The sequence below is a fragment of the Mytilus californianus genome, unplaced genomic scaffold (assembly GCF_021869535.1).
Source record: "Mytilus californianus isolate M0D057914Y unplaced genomic scaffold, xbMytCali1.0.p SCAF_7, whole genome shotgun sequence".
Lineage (NCBI taxonomy): Eukaryota > Metazoa > Mollusca > Bivalvia > Mytilida > Mytilidae > Mytilus > Mytilus californianus.
Window position 1 is genome coordinate 31713371 of NW_026262723.1, and position 21726 is coordinate 31735096.

Below are 21726 nucleotides of genomic sequence, written 5' to 3' on the forward strand. Positions count from 1 at the left end.
CTTGTGGTACAATTTAATAGACTTATACACAAGTTATTGTCCGGAAACCAGAAAATCCTAGCTTTTTTTGCTCTTTTTTTGGCCTCTAATTCCTAAACAGTTTGGGCCATGACCCCTCAAATCAATCCCAACCTTCCTTTTGAGGTATGGAACCTTGTGGTAAAATTTCATTGAGATCCATAGTCTTATACACCAAGTTATTGTCCTGAAACAAGAAAAATTGCTTGTTTTGGCCCCTTATTACTAAACAGCTATATCAATTACCCCGAAAATCAATCAACACCTTTCTATTGTGGTATGGAAACTTGTGCTAAAATTTCATAGAGATTCATACACTTATACTAAGGTTATTGTCTGCGAACCAGATAAATGGTTGTATTTTGTCACTTTTTTGCCCCTAATTTAAAATCAGCCACAACAATAACCCCAAAATCAATCCCAACCTTCCTACTGTGGTATGAAACCTTGTGCTAAAATATCAAAGAGATCCATACACTTATACCCAAGATATTGTCTGTGAACCATAAAATGCTTCTTTTTGCTCTTTTTTGGGCTCCTAATTACAAAACAGCTACGACAACAACCCGCAAAATTAATCCCAACAGTCCAATTGCGGTATGGAATCTTGTGCTAAAATTTAATACAGATCAATACATTTATACTCAAGTTATTGTCTGCAAACCAATTTTTTGTCTATGAAACAGTAAAAATGCTTCTTTTTGGACCATTTTTGGCCCCTAATTACAAAATGGCTACGGCAATAGCCCACAAAATCAATCCCAACCTTCCTATAGTGGTATGGAAGCTTGTGCATAAACTTCATAGAGATCTATACACTTATACTTAAGTTATTGTCTGCGAACCAAAATGTCTTCGGACGCCGACGCAGACATCGCCATAACATAATTATGATAATACGAACGCAATAAATTTTGCGGTCGTTTAAAAAGTATTATCAAAACATGTGTTGGTATAAAAAAAAACCAAATGTTACAAGTAATCTGAAGTTGTTTTAGAATCTTATAATATATTTAGATGACAACATATGAAAACGTACCTCCTCCTTGTTCAAATTGAAACTTCAGAGGACTTTCAAGATCATAAAAGATCGAGTAACATTGAACTATGTCAGTATCCTTTTTCCTGAAAAATTGTAAATAACATTATTTTTTCTTGTTCAAAATGTCAATAACATGAACATCTAAAATTGATTTTATTACACATTTGTTTTATTATTTTCATCACTTTTGAAATGATAGAAACAGTAATAACAATCAATATTCATCATTTTTTTATCTTTAATTGATGAACAATAAACTACCATTATAAATTGTTTACCATTTTCATCCCTTAAAAGAAAAGTTCAGATGTAAATATAGTAAATATGTTTTAGAACATCAAAAGCTAACAGAGAGTATTAAGAGACAGATACAACTCGGTTTATTTTGAATAATAGTTTCCTCCTTCGAGCATGGTTGTTTTTGTTATATCGTTATAGGAAGAAGACATTAGAAAATACATGTACACCTAGGGGCAATAAATTCTATTAACCTAGAAAAACAATTGCAAGAATTATGACATACTCTGCGAAATATTTCGTGAACTGTCTACTTTTGTTTTTTTCATTTTGTATCGTTTGGTAATGATATCGACCGGTTCTCTTGTCTTCCATTTTGTTTAAAGAATATGCATTCCCCGTGTATCTTTTAATTGTTTCTATACCTATATTCAATCAATAAAAAAAGTTCAAATACAAAAATGTACAACTTTGTGTTGCATATTATTTTACGTTTTGTCAACAGAAATATTCGATAATGAAGTTAGTCTTTTAAAAGATTGATACATCAATTAAAAACTGTCAGATCTTCACATGACTATGCTCTGTAATTAATCAATATTCATCATAATTTAAATAAAGTCACAACTATTTGGTTTAGGACATCAAACGTCTTATATATAATGCACATCTGCCGAAATAGTTTCATTGTTTTATCTTTGCTATTAAAATTCAGATATGAGCCTTTGGCTTACACGAAAACAATTTAAAAATTTCAAGAAGTGTAAGACATCAATTTGGGTAAAAATATTAAGGGAAGGATTCGTTTTATTTCTAACGTTGTTTTAAAAACTATACCAAGGATGTTTTAAGGTCAAATATTCAATTTGAACTTGTTTCTCCTGTCATGGTGACAGGGCAACTGACATTTTTGTCTTAAAATATAAAAGATAATAATCCAAACGACAAATAAATAACCCCAATTCAAGAAAGAAATTTAATCTAAAGGACCGTTAGTTTAAACAATAAGAAATTGGAAATAAGGTATGATTTCCAATTGAACTACTCTCATTATATTAGACAATACAGTCCAATTGACTTAGATTTACGCATTTATAGTTCAATTATATGTGCATAGTAACATTAAAACTTAGAAGTAGCACAAATGTCAAAGTACTGAGAAATTTTACCGGTTTTTTTTTATAATTTCAGAGGCCAGATGACTTAAATTTAATAACAGCATCAAAGGCAAGGAACACAAAATATAAATTATTTATATACCTGACAATTAGAAAGCGCTCTGTTATTTGATAACACTGCAGCTGCGCTCTGCCAGAATTCTCCACTAAAATAGCTGTTTGACCATCACCACTAAAACTGAATCTAGCTACATATATTCTTTTGAAGTTATATATCTGAAATGATTTATTGCGCCATGGACACGGAAATTTGCAGGGAAATTCAGTCATACCTGGAATATGAAGTTTATAATTCAGAAAAATAGAATATATGAACATGGGGAAAGCTTTCAATCTACTTTTATTTTTATTTGTATTCTCTGGCTGAAATTTGCTAGCACATCGCATTGAGGATACTATATTTGACTTTCTATATACTTTGTGTTTAACGACAGATAAATGTAAACTTTGTTAGACCTCAGTATAAAATATCGAATATAGTTGTTTAATCTCGCCGTTGCAAATGAGTTTGTAATACATCAGCATGATAGGAATAAGGAATGTACGCCATCTCAACAACAAAATGTGTACATGTTGAAACGAATGCATGATCGTACATTTAAATTGCTCTTTATATAGTTCGTGTGCCCGACGCGCTTGTTTTAGATTGACTTTCATTAAAAAGGCTCAAACCTACATATTTGACAGCCAGAGATGTAAAAATACGTAGGAATGGCAGAAGCGTTTTGACCAAACAAAATCTTAAAATAATAGCCAAATTCTTCTAAGGTCAAATTTGCCTGAGGGAGTTTGAATCTTAGTTATTGAAAGTATAAATAAGAGCACAAGCGGACATAAATATAGCCTTGTCAGACATCTATGTTAAAACTGAAATAGCCCATAGCAGACTGAGGACCACCTCCGGGTGCGGGATTTTCTCGCTGCATTGAAGACCCATTGGTGGCCTTCGGCTGGTGTCTGCTCTTTGGTCGGGTTGTTGTCTCTTTGACATATTCCCCATTTCCATTCTCAATTTTATTTTATACACATTTTTTTTATTTTAATTTTTCATACAACTAATTAATGACATTATGGATTATTCTATGTTTATGTTTCAATAAGCACCTAATCCATAGCCCATCCCACGAAATAGAATCAAAACTTCTTTCAAACTCTATGAAAGCTGCAATTAACCGTTCTACTTCTTTTTTTATTACTGACAGCTGACAATGCTAATAATTGTTTTTGTGTTGTATCTAGATCTAAATCCATGACATCATTGAATTTCATTCAAATAAATTTTCAACAAATGGCTTAAATATTTCATTCAAAAGTACATTGAATAATTCATCCCATCCTTTCAACTGATAGTGCTGTGATCGGTCAAATGACTTTTGTATTATATCTATCGCCTTTAATTTTATACGCTTACTTGGATTATCAATAAACCTTTTGATGGATATTATACTTGTCATGTTAAGCATCTTTTCAGGAAACGGTAACATTACATCAGTGCATGTGGTACATTTGATATATATGGAGTGTGATATGATATTTCTTCACTCGAAGACAGTTAAATGTTCGTATTGAAAACGCGAGGCTTGCCGAGCATTTTAAATATTGTAATGTTACTGTTGAGAGAGAAAAAAATCGTATTACACGAGATGCAGTGGTAAAATCAATATGGATACTCGGTGGAATCTGTTTTTCTAATGATTTATTTGCGATATGTAGACATACTTTATTTTTACTCTTCAGCAAGTTCAATGATCTGCCAAAACAAATAGTTGGATATGTGATGTCATCGGGCATGGACACAATAGCAAATTCAGAGGAAATCATAATAAATCGACATCATAACTGAATTTTAACCAATGAAGAACTGAGATCAAACAAATCACACATTGATTATTTTTTATGTACATATATTTCACAAACAAACTGTTCATTTGACATGAAGAAATATAAAATAATGTCTTACCTGCAGAAATTTCAAAAATGAAGAACATCAAATATACCAACATTTTTGTGTGCATATTGCTTGCTCCTAACAGTATGTCTGTATCAAATAAATTCAGTAAACAATGTAAATAAAGATGATGTGCTATCTATAAATATATATCTTAATTGCGTAATTTGTTGTTTTTTTTCAAACCTGTTGTAACTTTACATTTCAAAAAAGAAATCATCAATTGTAAATATATTTTTAGTTATTTAATAACAAGTTTGGGAACAAAATTTTGTCTCCAAAATATTAAATTCTGTTTTGTCTTCTGATGGGCGAATTTGGACACCGCTTTACATTGAAATTGCACTACAGAAATTTCCGGAAATCCTAAAACATTAATACTGAGCGACAACTCTCAGGGAATACAATTCCGATGACTTATGTGCTTCTACAAATACGTTGTTTATTTAATTTTGTCTTACTTAAACTCCCAAGACCAAACTTTAAAGGATTGGAATAGAAAAATAAAATGTTATTGAATCTTTGGAATATGAATTTAATGCAAGAAAAAGTGTTAACGCTTCAGAATTTCAGTGAAAATTTTTGATAATGATACTAAAATTGTAATGAATAAATTTAGCGTCTGTTTGGCCTTGTGTGTTTCATTCAATTTACATGGTTTAAAAAGTGATCATTGGCAATGAAACTAATTAGTAGGCTTTTTGTTTGGTATTTGATTTCATCATGCTTAAATTTATGATCAAAGTCAATATAAAATTTGGTCAAAACTTTTGAAATTTGTATTTAATGCAAGAAATAAAAAGCATTTTTAATAATTCAGAATATCAAGTAATACGTGTGGTAATGATACCAAAATGCAAAAAATAGATTTAGCGTCTGTTTGGCCTGGTGAGTTTTGTCCCGTTCACACTGATTTTTTAAACGTGATCTTATGCAATGGGACTCATTAGTAAGCTTTGCATATGAGGTAACAGACTACAGGACTATTCGAATAGAAAAGTTGGGGAAAGTTTGGACACAATATTCAAGCTTGATACTGTCTGAATTTGGGTTGTGATCAAATTTTTGACATAATATAGATTTCTGACACAAAATAAATGTGGTCAGAGATCTTAAAAACTTGAAATGGAACATTTAATTTACCTAGTATGGTCTGATATCCAAAATCTAACAACATGGTTAGATTCAGCATATAAAAAAACACCAAAAATTTAATTCTAGTTGAAATCAAACAAAGTTTAATTTTGGACCCTTCAAACCTTAATATGGACTAATTTGAAAACAGGGCTCAAAATAAAAAAATTAAATGCACAATAAGATTCAGCATATCATAGAGCCGCAATGATTCAGTTTTTGATGAAATCAAACAAAGTTTAATTTTGGACCATTTAGACCTCAATGTAGACCAATTTAAAAATGGGGCTCAATATCCAAAATAGTTATACAAGGTTAGAACCCCCAAAAATTAAAGACTTTAAATTAATCCCATTGAAATTGGTTAAACGATTTGTATTTATTTTCAATTGAAGATTTCTTCCTATTGCACAATACTGTGCTATTGCGCAATACTGTGCTGTTGCACAATACTTAGTTAATCTGTTATATATAATATTTTACTCAACCTGTTTGGTGTGCATCTCCTGCCATATCAGTATTTGTTGCTTTTGTATATAAATCAGAAATAATTTATTTAAAAATATAAAATTTTTTGAGGAAAAAAAAATCCCCCCAAAAAATTTGTCTCCCCCCCCCCCCAAAAAAAAATGAAAAAAGCCGAGGGCTTTAAATCTTCATAAAACATGACCAAGTATTGTCTAACCTATAATTAGAACATACTCACCCCTTCTCGTCCAATGAAAAGTCAGTTTTTTCCTTCTGATTTTCATAGTACATGGCTTTCCATGCACTATAAAATACTTTACATGAATGACTTTTCATTGGAGATTAATTATGAAAGTGAACTCTTAATAACTACACTAATGAAGTGTACAATCCCCTGAGGCATTTTCCTTGGGAAAATAGCCTACTGATTAAAGATGAAAGAGATTAGAATTATAAAAAAACATTTTGAATTTTGCAAATATTTAGTATATTTATAGGTTGGACAATACTTGGTAATGTTTTATGAAGATTTAAAGCCCAAGGCGTAGCCGAGGGTTTTAAATCTTCATAAAACATGACCAAGTATTGTCTGACCAATTTAGAACATATTCACACTTTCGAGTGACCTTACAAAATTATCCTTTCCCATTGTAATATTCAAACCTAAATTAGAATTCACTTTTTATAATGAAGTGAATGTATAACATAGGTAATGATCATTTCAATGGATGGAATGAAATAGCACTGACATAGTTTGTGAGGACTAAAAGGATAAATTGTTCAAACATTTGAGTTTTTCTTCTGCTTCAGGTAAAATTTAATACTTATATATCTTCAATATCTTGATTTAAAAAAAACACACAATGTTATATAAATCCGCTTTTTGAAATTGGTATTTTTTTTTATAATTATAAAACTCACTGTATAAGTATTTGAATGACGACCATTCAGCATCAGATGCTTACTTTTTATTGATAAATGTACATGTATTGTGTTGATTTCGAAAAAAAATCCTTTGCTTTATATATCAACAGTATGACATTGTTTTTTTCGAATGAATGTCAGGTTTAAAAATTGAATAAATATTATTTTACCTACATTTCATTTTTTGTTTATTATATATATGTATAAACAATTGCAAAATTCAAAATACTTTTTTTTTAAATTCTTTTCTCTTTCGTCCTTTATCAGTAGGCTATTTTCCCAGGGAAAATGCCTCAGGGGATTGTACACTTCGTTAGTGTAGTAGTTAAGAGTTCACTTTCATAATTAATCTACAATGAAAAGCCATTCATGTATAGCATTTTATAGTGCATGGAAAGCCATGTACTATGAAAATTAGAAGAGAAAAAACTGACTTTTCATTGGACGAGAAGGGATGAGTATGTTCTAAGTAAGAGAATGATAATCCCTTTCTTCATGATTAAGTACGAGCGTTAGCGAGTACTTATCATGATGAAAGGGATTATCATTCTCTTACAAACTTAAAATATTGTAAAGTGCTCAAGGCTCAAATGATCTCTTGATTGCTTTTATTCAAGAATTTGTTTCATTGTCAGTGCAATGTTTATAATTAATGGATGACTTCCCTTTTAGGCATTTCATTTATGTATTGGTCTTAGTTATGTTAGGGCTTACTTTTGATTTGGGAAATTTCAATAAATTGTTTTAGACATTAGATGACACAACGTTACAATGAAATTGTATAAGTTTCCTAATTGTGAGTATGAGTGTAAATTATGTAATATTTTAGTGAGAAATTAACTTTTTGTTTATTTACAGTTCAATTTAATAAATTCAAAATCAGAGTTACAACTAAATTGTATTCTACAGCCAATTTTATTCCAGCTCCTTGCATTAAATACTACTTAATTAACTAAATTTTAAATGTTGAAAGAAATTGCTTTTTATAGGAAATTCAAAAGTATGTACCGGTATTTCGGAAATGACTATTCTTACTAACTGCGAATACAGTAACCTGAGTTTTGATAAGCGCAATACATGTAGGTAAAGATTTAGGTTATATCTAATTTTAATTTTTAAAAGTTTTTGTATTTGTTTTTGTTTTTCTTCTTGATATTATCTTTTTTTTTGTAATTTGAAAGTTCTAAATATTCACATAATAACACAAACGGTATAAACTGTACTGCACAAGTAAACTTCAAACTTATTTTGATCATTTTTGTTTGTTTCAAAGTTTAACTTTCAATCAATAAACCTTATAAATGTGCTCCAGGTAGCTGTAATTCATTTTATAGAAATTCTTTGTTTTGAACTGTAAATAGGCCTAAACAAAAGGATAATCCCTTACTAAGAACATGATTTACATTCATTCTTCACAATTAAGGAACACCAAATTGTACACTTTCATTGGTCGAGAGCACTTTGCTATATTCTAATCATGGTAAATATATATAACAAACAAAAAATGAAATGGGGCAAAGATGTCAGTAAAATAATCTTTTATTCAATTTTGATAGCAGAAATTCGAGTCAATTATTTTTTTTCTTTCAAGAAAACAATGTCAGACTGCTGATATATAAAGCAAAGGATTTTTTTCAAAAAAAAAAAACAAACACAATCCATGTACATTCATCAATAAAAAGTAAGCATCTGATGTTGAGTGATTGTAATTCAAATATTTATAGAGTGAGTTTTATAATTATCAAAAAATATACAAATTTCAAACAGCTGATTTATATAATATTGTGTGCTTTTTAAAATCAAGAAATTTAAGGTATGTAAGTATCAAATTTTACCTGAAGCAGGAGAAAAACTCAATCTTTGAACAATTTATCCTTTTGTCCTCACAAAACTATGTTAGTGCTATTTCATTCCATCCATTAGAATTTAGCAAAGTGCTCTCGAACAATGAAATTGTAGAATTTGATGCCTCTTAATTGTGAAGAATGAATGTAAATCATGTTCTTAGTAAGGAATTATCCTAGTATGTGGGTCTATATACAGTTCAAAACAAAGAGTGTCTATAAATGAGTTACAACTGTCCCGAAACACATTTATTCGATTGAAAAGATTTATCACACAGTGATTGAAACTGACTAAAAGTTGAATTGTGAAACAAACAAAAAACTCAAAATAAGTTGAAGTTTACTGTGCTGTAAAATTGATACCGTGAATGTTATAATGAAAATATTAATAACTTCAAATTATCAAATAAGTAAACAATACCAAAGCATTTGCAAAAAAAGAAGAAAAAAAGCTTTAAAATGAAAACAATTCCTTAATCTTTAGCTTTCTAAAACTTAGATCACTGGATCAGAGGTTTGGAAGAATAATTATTTCCAATATTCCGATCAAATAAAAAAAAACAGGAATTTAACTGAAGTCTTGCACATATAAAAAAACTTTTAAAGGCATTTTATTTGAACATTTCCCTGACATAATGAAATAGTATTTGATGTAAAAAGCCGGACCAAAATATTGGCTGTTAGATAAAACTTAGTTGGAACTCAAATTGATTTAAACTGTAAATTAAAAAAGGATAATTCCTCACTAAAATATTCCATGATTTACATTCATACTCACAATAAGGAAACATATACAATTCCTACATTTTCTTTGTTCTGTTGTGTCAGCTAATATGTATAACGCATTTTCTTTTTTAAATATTTCCCAAATGATAAGAAAGTCCTTACATCACTAAAACTAATTCATAAATGAAATGCCTAAAAAGGATGCCATGCATTAATTATAAACATTGCACTGACAATGAAATTAATTCTTAAATACACCCAATTAAGAGAGCATTTGAGCCTTCAGCCTTGAGCACTTTACAATATTCTAAGCTTGTAAGAGAAATGATCATTACCTATGTTATGCATTCGTTTTGTTAACCTTGTTAACACTTCATTATAAAATGTGAAGCATTGGGCTTTAATTTAATCTTCATAAAACATGACCAAGTATTGTCTACCGTTTGCATCTTCAATATATTAACATGTACTGCCAGAGGCATAAGGATTGAAATTTAAATCCTTGACCGTCAATAGTTAAACATGTACTGCAGAGATAATGATTAAATTCATATGATATTTGTAATTAATAAATAATCTATTTAAAAAGTGATTTTAATGTTTTAGATTTTATTTACAATTACATCCGTATCCGATTCCTTCATTCAGTTAACTTTGATGTGTTCCTAGTTGACATTTTGTCAATAAACGAATAAATAAAGGCAAATATGAATGAGCTCGCTCACCACTATTGTGCCAAAATTAAACACTTCAATTGGACAAAGCACCAAAATAACACACACCAAAATAAAACGCATGCCTTTTAAGAGAAAAGCGTCAAAATATCCCGACGCCAAAATTTCCCAATTTACGGTTGTCCTAAATATGGAGTTTTACTACATGTATCTCATAAATTTAACATGATCCAAGAATATGAGAGCAAAGTCAGATAAACCAAGCCAGAAAAAACATGTACACTTTACAATCATTCCATTCACTGAATATACTTGATCTATTACTTATATTATACAAGAAACAGACCAAACCTTGAAAACTTAATATTGACCAATGGACCATGAAAATGAGGTCAATGTCAGATAAACCCAGATACAGACATGTACACATTACAATAATTCCACGGATCAAATATAGTTGACCTAATGCATATAGTAATGAAGAAACAAACATAACCAGGAAAACTTAATATGACCAATGAACCATGAAAATGAGGTCACGGTCATATGATACCTGCCAGACAGCATATACACCTTACAATCATTCCATACACCAAATAAAGATGACCTATTGCTTAAAGTTAAAGAATAACAGACCAAAACACAAAAACTTAACATTGAGCAATGAACCTTTAGAAATGAGGTCAAGGTCAAATAAAACATGCCAGACTGACATGTGCATCTTAAAATATTTCCATACACCAAATATAGTTGACCTAATGCATACAGTATTAGAAAAACAGACCAAAACACAAAAACTTAACTTTAACCACTGAACAAGAAAATGAGTTCAAAGACAGATGACACCTGCCAGTTGGACATGTACACCTTACAATCATTCCATACACCAAATACAGTAGACCTATTGCTTATAGTATCTGAGATATGGACTTGACCACTAAAACTTAACCTTGTTCACTGATTCATGAAATGAGGTCAAGGTCAAGTGAAAACTGTCTGACAAGCATAAGGATCTTGCAAGGTAGGCACATACCAAATATAGTTTTCCTATTACTCATAATAAGAGAGAAATTAACATTACAAAAAATCTTAACTTTTTTTTCAAGTAGTCACTGAACCATGAAAATGAGGTCAAGGACAAAGGACATATGACAGACGAAAACTTCATAACATAAGGCATCAATATACAAGGTATGAAGCATCCAGGTCTTCTACCTTCTGAAATATTAAGCTTTTAAGTAGTTAGTAAATGCAGCCTCCGGATCACTATCCCTATGTCGAGCTTTCTGCTACAGAAGTCGCAGGCTCGACAACAAAACAATGTTGAAATCGAGAAAAGTATTTTTCGGCAATGGTTCTGAAATTATAACAATGCGTGCATAATAGAAGTCAGCCGATTTTTGTGTTTAACATGTTTAAGGCCATTTATTTATTGGAAGCACAACTTTAAAGTCTAAGATTTGCAAACCTTCATCACCATTACGATAATCAATGATTTTCAAGATGTCTTTTTAAATTCATCATGATAGTTTGCGTATGCTGTCATGTCTTGGTCTTTAAATGCAATGCCTTGAATAGACAGAAAATCTTGCATCAACTGATTGAGGGTCAAGTAACCAGTTAGTGTACCAAATATAGCTCTTTGTAAAAAAAAAAAAAAAAAAAAAAAAAAAAAACCTTCATTCTTAAGCGGCAATCCCACCTTTCCGGCCTTCATCATTGTTTTTCGATTATGCAGAACATATCTAATTAATGTATTGGGTGGAAAATCAAATTTTTTTGTATCAATGAAGTAATCTAACATGTCGTTTTTAAAAGGCTTTGAGTATACACCTGTGGTAAAATATGGTTGATTAATTGATGGCTGCTTAACGTCTGGTAAAATATGAACATTTTTATAAGTCAGCTGATCGGCACCTTCATGATTTATTTGAGCTGTACCAATCATTGCATACTCCCACATCGTATGATTTTTATAAATGAGTTACCCGAGGTCAGACTTTGTAAATGACGTCATTGAATGACAAAGTAAGAATATAAGCATTCTACGGGAAAATGCAAGAATTTGAAACTGAAATTGCCATCAAAACATGCAAAAAATAAACAAACGATGAAAAGAATTTGTCAAAAGCCCGCCCATTGTCTTAACTAAAAGTAAGCACCCGTTTTCATCTTACTTCTTGTTAGTAGTAGTAAATTGTCAAAAATATCAGTCTGCTGCTAGTAGTCACAACGGCGGCCCATTGGTCTGCACGGGTTTAACAATTGTCACTAGAAGCAGTGATAACGGATATAATTCTTTTCTGTTGGAGGTAGAAAAGCAATATATATAAAATGACGTAGGTCCAACGGTAGCCATTATGCCATAGAAGGTTTCAGTGGCTGACACGTGTTAGGATAAAGAAATTGAACACTAAGAGATTGCAATTGACAGTAAATTAAATAGTGTATATGCATAAAAGAGGTATACAGACATTGTTATTGAAGGGCCTTGTCAATTTTTTATTTGGATATTTATTGACGCTTGAATCTCTTGTACGACGTATTTGACAAACTTTCTTCCATTTGCTGTCCAAATATTGAATTGACAATCACCAGTCTCGACTTACGATGTGAAAAATCTTTGATTGTTTTAGATCCCTCATTGTCGATGGGAAAGAGTGTCATTGTAATTAATTATTTCAATATAAAATAATTTCCAGGACAATATTTCATGATGAAATAGTGTCTTTGTCCATGAAATTTTGTCACCAGCTTCTGGATAATATTTCACTATGAAATATTGTCCAATTGACAATATTTCACTGTGAAATGCTGTTCATGAAAATATTTATTAATCTAATTATGTCCTCCCTCAAAAATCTTCTGCCATGACAATGTAAGTTTTTCTCCATTTATAAAAATATTTTGCATGCAAATTATGTGCATAACCATAAATTACCATGATTACTGCATTAATTAAAAAAAATTATACAGGTTTTATAATATCATTATCAAAAATTTTAAATGTTGATATAACATCCCTTTGATAAGACAAAATTTCATGAAATTCATCTATGAAATATTGTCTGTATATGGACATTATTTCATAGATGGGGACGAAATTTCATGATACAAAGTCATGAAATATTGTCTTGGGTTCAATATTTTGCTTTACATACAACCATAATAGTAATAATCCAGGATTTTATTAGGTACAACAAATTATTTTTCAAAATCAGTATGTCAAGCGAATTATTGTATCCAAACTTAATTATAATATAAATTTGTCCAATGCTTCCCTTGTCAAAATGCTATGTATGTATCCAGCTCTGCCCAGCTTATTTGCTCTATATATTTATTCATTTTTATTTCAGTCATCTACTAAAATCATGTCGTTTGATACTGATTTTTAGCTTGTCAGAAAAACAGGCATAAGACTCAACCACGACATGTTGACAGTTTTTTTCTAGACCAGTCTTCTCTGTTGATAGTTTTATGTCATGTTACAGTGAGATGTTAAAGAAGCTGGACAGGTATTTACGATTTAACTGCATTTAATAACTTAAGTGTGAATAGGTGATTACTTTAAAGTGAAACTACTGGGCGGAATGTAACATGGTAGAACTAATGTATGGAAGGACCTCTACAAACTATTTACCATTGGTTCCATTTGGATGAACAACATGGCTGCGAGAGGCCATCTTTGATTTTTATTATTATAATCTTGTTATTCATTTTGTTGTATTAAATATTCTAAAAAAAAATTCTAGATCCATCCATCTTATGTCTCACTCAAGGACAGAATATTAATTGGGATGAAAAATTTTGTCCTGCATTTTTTTTTACTTGTAATCTCTGTCCTTCCTTTTTCTTTTTCATTCTATTCGGTCCTGCTATTTTTTTAAAGTTTATCTTGACTTTTTTTTACCTAAATTGTCATCCTGACTTCTTTTTTTGCAAGGGTCTCATCCTGCCTTTTTTTTTACTCAAAACTCCTGTCCTGCCTATTTTTTTCAAATTTCATCCTAGCCCCCCCATAAAAACCAAATGGTAGCTTCCTTATAATTCAAACTTTAAAAGACATGCATCAATCAAACAAATTTTACATGTTACACATGCTCATAGCAGTATGACATGTATGATGATAAATTGTATTTAGAGAGGAAATGAATTCCGTTGTTTACACATTCATGTACATTATACACTTTCCTCTATTAATATAATGTTCATCATGAAGAATTTCATGTACATCTTGTATAAAGCATCCCCAAAATGATCACATATAATCACTATTGGGTTATTATTTTTTCAGTGAAGATATTGTTATGCAAAGTCACAGTAATGTCATGACATTATGATATGATTACTTTTAAATTTTAAGACCATTGCACTTTAGCATAGACCATTATACTTTAAAGTCTTATATAAATAAACATATAAAGACATTTCTTAGCCTGGAAACAAGATGATTTATAACCTACATGTATATGTCCAATTAACTTTTAAAGTACCTTATTTCTATCTGGTCAACAACATCAGCAATGTTGACAAGTTGACCTTTACTGAGTGCTGGGATCCTTGAAAGCTATGTCTTCTGGCATTCCACTAGCAATTACAGAAAGGTTTCCATTTTGTATATCATGTATATCGAGATATGGAACCTGCTCAAATTTTTTTGGATCTTTACATGTAATAACTGAAAACATTATTTCATTAACACAATATGTTTTTATAAATTTAAAAAAATAAATGATAAAATAACATTTTTTATTAATATTGCTATATAACAAATGATATGGGTAGAACTGGTAATAACATTTAACTATTTACATTTGTCACTACCAGTAATTGGTATCTTAAACATGTGTTAACAATGCACCTGTCCCTAGTCAGGAGCTTGTAATTTTCAGTGGATGTCACTTGTTACTGTATTTCATATTTGTTTTGTTTTTCGTTAATTGTTTTGTATATAAATTTGGCTGTTGGTTTTCTTGTTAGAATTATTTAACACTAGTCCTTTGAGTGCCCTTTATAGCTTACTTTGCGGTATAACCTTTATAGCTTACTTTGCGGTATAACCTTTATAGCTTACTTTGCGGTATAACCTTTATAGCTTACTTTGCGGTATAACCTTTATAGCTTACTTTGCGGTATAACCTTTATAGCTTACTTTGCGGTATAACCTTTAATTGCTTACATCAACGACATTTGGTCTTGGATGGAGAGTTGTCTCAATTGCAATCATACCACATCTTCATGATCTTCTTATCTTTATAAAATGTCCACAATACGTTTTTAGTTGATTTTCCTTAGACGAAATATTAACCTAAATTTCTCTAGCTGTCAGATTTGTAACATATTCTATGTGTTTTATTATGTTTTCTGTACAAGATTGAGTACCTGAAAATGTCAATAATAAATTTAATTGCAGCCTTAAACACTAGCTATATTCAATTGATGTATCATCATTTAAGGAAAGTAACATAAAATAGTGATAAAAAATCATTTTGATTGGGAGAAGTTTCATTGTTAATGGAAAGCTAACTTGACAAAAATATACAAAACTTACAAAATGCATGATTAAAACGTTTTCTGACAACCTTTTTCAAGGCATTCTTTTCTTTCAAAATTTTAGGAAGTGCCTGCAGAATCTGAAAATATATAGTCATAACATATTTTGTACAATGAATTAACTTCTCATTTGTTTTTGGTACTGTGCAGAATTCATTTCCCTTTAAATCAAACTTTTCAAAGTAAATGTTTTTTAGCTTGATTGCATAACAGATTTGACCAAGAGCATCCAACTTTGTATAATGTTTTGAGCACAGGTAAGTGTGTGTATGGGACCCCTGTTCTATAGTGAACCTACCATAACTTAGCTTGTACATGTACCTTGTGTGTGTAAGTTATCTATATGGACTTGTTTATAAGCTCAATATAATCCCCTGTGGAAGTCAAATCAGCCACACGTACTATATCTGTTTGATACATAGAAACCTAATGGGAAACTTTTATTTCATGAGATACAATTCTGAAAATTATTGTCAGAGTTCGTATACACAAAAGAAAACTATGAAAGAAGTAAAAATTATTTTGGTCCAAAAATTATATTTTTAATAATTCATTTTGTAAGATTTATAGAACTAAAACAGATTACAAGTCACTTGAACTAATTAAGGCCATGTCAAACAGATATTTCTAAAGGATGGAATTTCTTTATTTTTTTTTTCTTCAAATGACAATCAATGATATTTTGCAAATATATATATTAATAGGTTACTGACTACCTTTCTGAGTAACATGAGGATATACATGGGATATTTTTCCAAATTTGATAAAAAAAAAAAAATCTGATTTTGTCTATTTTGTACAAAATATAAAACCAGAAAATCATTCTTGAATCACATGTCACAGAGTTCCTTTAAAAGATATGTAATATTTTTTTTGCAACTTTACGTGTCGGAACAACAAGAATAGCCCTGCTTGCAAAACTAGAGGCTCTTTACCTTGATCTATGTGCATATTTAACAAAGGACACTCTTCAACATTGTAGACGAGAATAGAGTTCATGACAAAAATCTCTGTTTTGTTGATCTTGTATTGCTGATAATTTAATCTGTTTAGTTTCTCTCTATCTTCTTTAGTTTTTTGCTCAAAGCACAAACGAAGGTAAAAAGAAAATTCTCATTTAAGGGCAATCACTCCTATAAAGAATGACAGTCTACTAACTATATCAGCAAAATTTGACCTGTTAGTAGAAATTGCCTTGCTGATAATTTTTGTGATTTAAAGTGTCTATTAATCTATTATAATTTTTATCATGTAAGGCAAAACGCAAACAAAATAGTAAAAATCGTCATTAAAGGGCAATAACTCCAATAAGGAGTCATCGGACAATTTCCTCCAAATGGTCATAATTGTAGATCTTGTCTTGCTGATCATTTTTGCTTATTTTAGTTTCTATCAATCTATTATAACGTTTAAGATATAAGACAAAAACGCAAAAAATTGGTAAAAATCGTCATCAAATGGCAATAACTCTAATAAGGAATCGACTGGCGATTTCGAACATTAGACAAATTAGTAGAACTTGTCTTGTTGATCATTTTTGCAATTTAAAGTTTCTATCCATCTATCATAGTTTTCAAGATAATAGGCAATAATGAAAACTAGAGGCTCTCAAGAGCCTTTTTCGCTCACCTGTATCTACTGTGGTTTTGGAAATCATGTAACATAAGGTTAAAATCATAATAAATAGTATTAGATACCCTAATAATGATTGAGGCCAAGTTTGGTTTAATTTGGCCCAGTAGTTAAATTAAAAGCAGGTCATCCCATTGTAGTCTTTCAATAGTTACTGAAGACCCTTTATCATTATTTAAATTAGTTTTCAAGTTGTGACCATTTGCAATTGTTTTTTTTTACAATTTTCCCATAGACTTCTATAGTAAACCTCTATGTTCTATTTTTAGCCATGGCGGCCATGTTGGTTGGAAGGCAGGGTCTTCGGATACATTTTTCAATCAAGATACCCTATTGAAAATTGTGGCTAAGTTTAATTCTATTTGGCCCAGTAGATTAAGCGGAGAAGATTTTTGTAAAAGATTACAAAATTTAAGAAAAATTGTTAAAAATTTACTATAAAGGGCAATAACTCCTTAAGGGGTCAATTGACAATTTTGGTCATTTGTCTTATTTGTAGATCGTAATTTGCTGAACATTATTGCTTTTTACAGTTTATCTCTATCTATAATAATATTTAAGATAATAACTAAAAACAGCAAAATTTTCTTAAAATTACCAATTCAGGGGCAGCAACCCAACAACGGGTTGTCTGATTTGTCTGAAAATTTCAGAGCCGTTAGATCTTAACCTGATGAACAATTTTACCCCATCTCAGCTTTGCTCTAAATGCATTATGTTACCAAACAAGTCTTTACTATAATGTATCGGTACACAAAATAATGAAATTACTTTTAATTAATTTGCTCGAAAAAATGTTCCTGAATAAATTATCATTTGAAAAACAATTAATTAGACTTTTAAATTTGTATTTATTCTTATAGTTATGGATGTCACGATCATGCATAATTAAAGCACATACAGCTACTTGAATATTTATTCGCTGTTAGATATATAAGGCCCCCCTCTCTCTCGTTCTCTCTGAGAGGTTTAGCTAGCTATAAAACCAGGTTTAATCTACCATTTTATACATAAGGAAATGCCTGTACCAAGTCAGGAATATGACAGTTGTTTTCCATTCGTTTGATGTGTTTGAGCTTTTGATTTTGCAATTTGATAAGGAATTTTCCTTGGAGTTCGGTATATTTGTTATTTCATTTTTCCATACTCGTTTTAAAAAAAAAATGACTGGCGCTTTAATTACCATGGTCCGAAAAGTTTGATGAATTTTGCTTTGATAACTGTTGGTTTCGAATGGACAAGACCGGATCCTATATATATGGTTTACCATACAATATTGGGGCTTTGGATGGGGGTTTACAGAATAGAGAATAATGGGCAAAACAATATAAAGAATAGAGAAAAATGGACCAAAAAAAAAATTCAGATTAGAGAATAATGAGGTGCTAAAATATAAAGACTAGAGAATAATGGACATAAAGTATAAAGAATAGAGAAAATGGCCTAAAAAATTAAAGAATACAGAAATGAAGGACCCCTATCCAGACCCTCATCTTAGTTTTGCCCATTGGTGAAGGTTACACAGTGCCCTTCAGTTGTAGACACCCTTTTCCTTCAGGTTTTTGTGGATATGTGCATCATATTAATATGAAATATTACTCAATTTCATAACTTTATGATCACAGTGCATTAATGAATACATGTAATTAAATTCGAATTGTGGAAACTTGGGAATTTTATGGAAACCAAGCCAACATAAAAACAAGTGTATCAAACGTGTCTCGTGCTACATAAACATTTTGTACATTTAACTTTTGTACTCATTTTTGAAGCACCATATTGATAAATATGATAATTATATTGAAAATTACTAAACCGACAAACTATACTGAAATTGTTCCTTTTAAATCACCGACTATTTAAATTACTTTCAATGCATGGAATAATACACCATTATTACGAATAAGAAGTGTTTTATGTAATATCAATGAAGCAGAGCATACCCGAAGTGTAATTAGAAACCCGAATGTTAAGCAAGATAATGCATGGGAACTAGTGCAAAGGAAACATTATAAAAAAATGTTGATCAATGATTGATGTTTCATCGTCTGACGTAAAACTACACTGAAAGCAAACACGGCTATTTTTAGATTAGTACTAAGAAAATTTGCATCAAAAATATTTCTCTTTGTTTGGTTTCTGAAAAAATATATAAACTTATTGGAGTTTTGAATTTAGAACAAAAATTTCTGGTTTACTCGCCGATGACCACGATATAACGTCGCATCTTTTTAAAGAACTAGAAAAGTAAAAGATTTTTTTTACCTTGAAATAATGTAAGAACGATGGATTAATTTATTTTTGTTTTATGTCCAGTTGCAAATATTTCACGAATATCCACGACGAGAACAAGTCAAGCAATAATATAATAGAATAAGGTTCTGTAATGTCGATCGACTGGAATGAAGGACATATATTTAAATTGATGGAAAAGAAGGTATAATAGGGATAGAGACAGAAAACGCGAATGGAAGAAAATTAATGTTCTTTTCAAACTATGTTTTGAATACTGATTTAAGAGTTTTCTGGCTAACATGGATCGCTCAAATGGAAGAGTCGTCCCTTTTCTGTCTTGCATTAGGCTGTATACGTGAATACAACTAAAATGGAGAGAAAAAAGGAATAAACAAATCTGGAGAAGAGAGAAAAAATGTGCTCGCCGTTCACGTATTATTTTAATATTTTATTTTAGTTTCACTATTTAGACGATTTTGTAATGAGGCAAAACAACTATATACATATTTGTGTTTCCTGCCTAACAACCTTAAATTTTCTATCCTCGCCTAACACATTTTTTGACATTATTGAATAAGCACCGTTAAAGTCCAGACATTTCCCAATATAGAACTATAGCCCATGTAAAATATTTTACATTTTATCTACCTACCTACCCTTATTTTTCTGCAAGGAGGCAGGAAACAAGCATATGTTTTTTTTAAACTAACTTAGGTACGATTCGTAAGACGTTGTTATCTTAATGTGTTTATTTCTCTATATTTAGAATGGGAGGATGTACATTACATTTCCGTTGTACCCGGCAACAAAGATTTTACAAATCTATAAATTTATTTTCATAAAGATCAATTATATTATCTAGCATTTAAATATTTTATTTATACGTAAAATCAACAACCTTAAAATCTTTTGGATTATAGTAATCTTCAACGGCCCTCTATCCACAACCGTTTCGTATGGCGTGATCGTAGAGTGCTAATCATAAAGACTGGATTATTCGGGTGAAGTAAATTAATTGTAATGTATGTGTGATCGATCTTACCCTTGAACCCTCATAAATTTAGAGAGAAAAGGGAATTAAGGGACTCACTGTGACTTTGAGATGAAGAATAGCAATAAAAGCGGGGTTTTTTTTTTGCTGTGCATGTACTGATTTTGTGTCATGGATGGGTACCCCATATCATTTGTTTTTTTCTAAATTACAAGTTTTACAATCGTTATGAGGAAAAGGAATTTATCAAGTTATACTTGTTTTATTTGTTTTATTTGTTATATTTTGATCTTTCTGAAAGCCTGCAGTTGTACGGTGTATCGATGATTCACGACATGCCTTTGTCTTTTTTCATTTGATTATGAATTCACCGTTTTAGAATTTTAATATACTTTGGGTAATATATTCAGAATCGAGCACCACAACGTTGTGCTTGACTGAATAACAATATCCAAACCATTTGATATTCAACGGAATAGAGACATTTTTCTTTTAATGACCGATCAATAAGATTTTCACTATCCTATTGAAAAAGAAGCTGGAAATAACAATTACGGCTTACGGGTATAAAGCCTGTTGTTAAAAGTTCTATTGACCTTGCATGTAGATAACAAGTTGTCTTGTATACGCAGAGGATGGAGGAGTTTCCCCGCCCCATTTGACCAGCAAATGTGTTTGTAGTACATTCTGATTTTTGACTTTTTAACCTCAATTTTTAATTTTAGGCCTTTGGCCCCCTCCTCCCATTACAATTTAAACGCTAGAGCTCTGAGCTACCAGCTGCTGTTATTCAGCTAGATATAATACATCAAAACCAACACAAATAATACATCAAAACTAACATAGACGATTTAACAACTTTTCTTGGATTACTTGTACTCGTACGAATTTGAAATATATTATTATTATCAGCCCAGCACTAAAAATGGTTTGATACCCATTTTGCAGCCTATCGTCATGTAATTATTAATGAAGGTTATTTTTCTTCTTAAAATCAGAATATATTTCTGATATCGGTGATTAAAGTACTGGATAGAAAACGAAACTAGGAGAAGCTTCGCAAATTGGATAATTTGACGAACAAATCGATCTGCATGACGTGTACCGACATTCATTTAGTGC

At 30.7% G+C, this 21726-nt stretch overlaps 1 protein-coding gene across 6 annotated transcripts in view; it reads right to left on the minus strand.

Moving 5' to 3' along the window:
* LOC127709174 (uncharacterized) overlaps window positions 1-21726 on the minus strand; it is a 243365-nt gene that overhangs the window by 67617 nt on the left and 154022 nt on the right. The window contains exons 1-2 of one of the 6 annotated variants that reach the window (XM_052214534.1): window positions 9572-9612; window positions 8785-8920 (exon numbers count right to left, since the gene is read on the minus strand). The exons of 1 other annotated variant lie outside the window; for it this stretch is intronic. Coding sequence is in view for 2 of the 5 variants with exons in the window: in XM_052214531.1 (XP_052070491.1) it covers window positions 6046-6070 (25 nt within the window). In the remaining 3 variants the exon portion in view is untranslated. 4 more of the 6 variants (XM_052214536.1, XM_052214537.1, XM_052214533.1 and 1 more) reach the window with 4 other exon arrangements.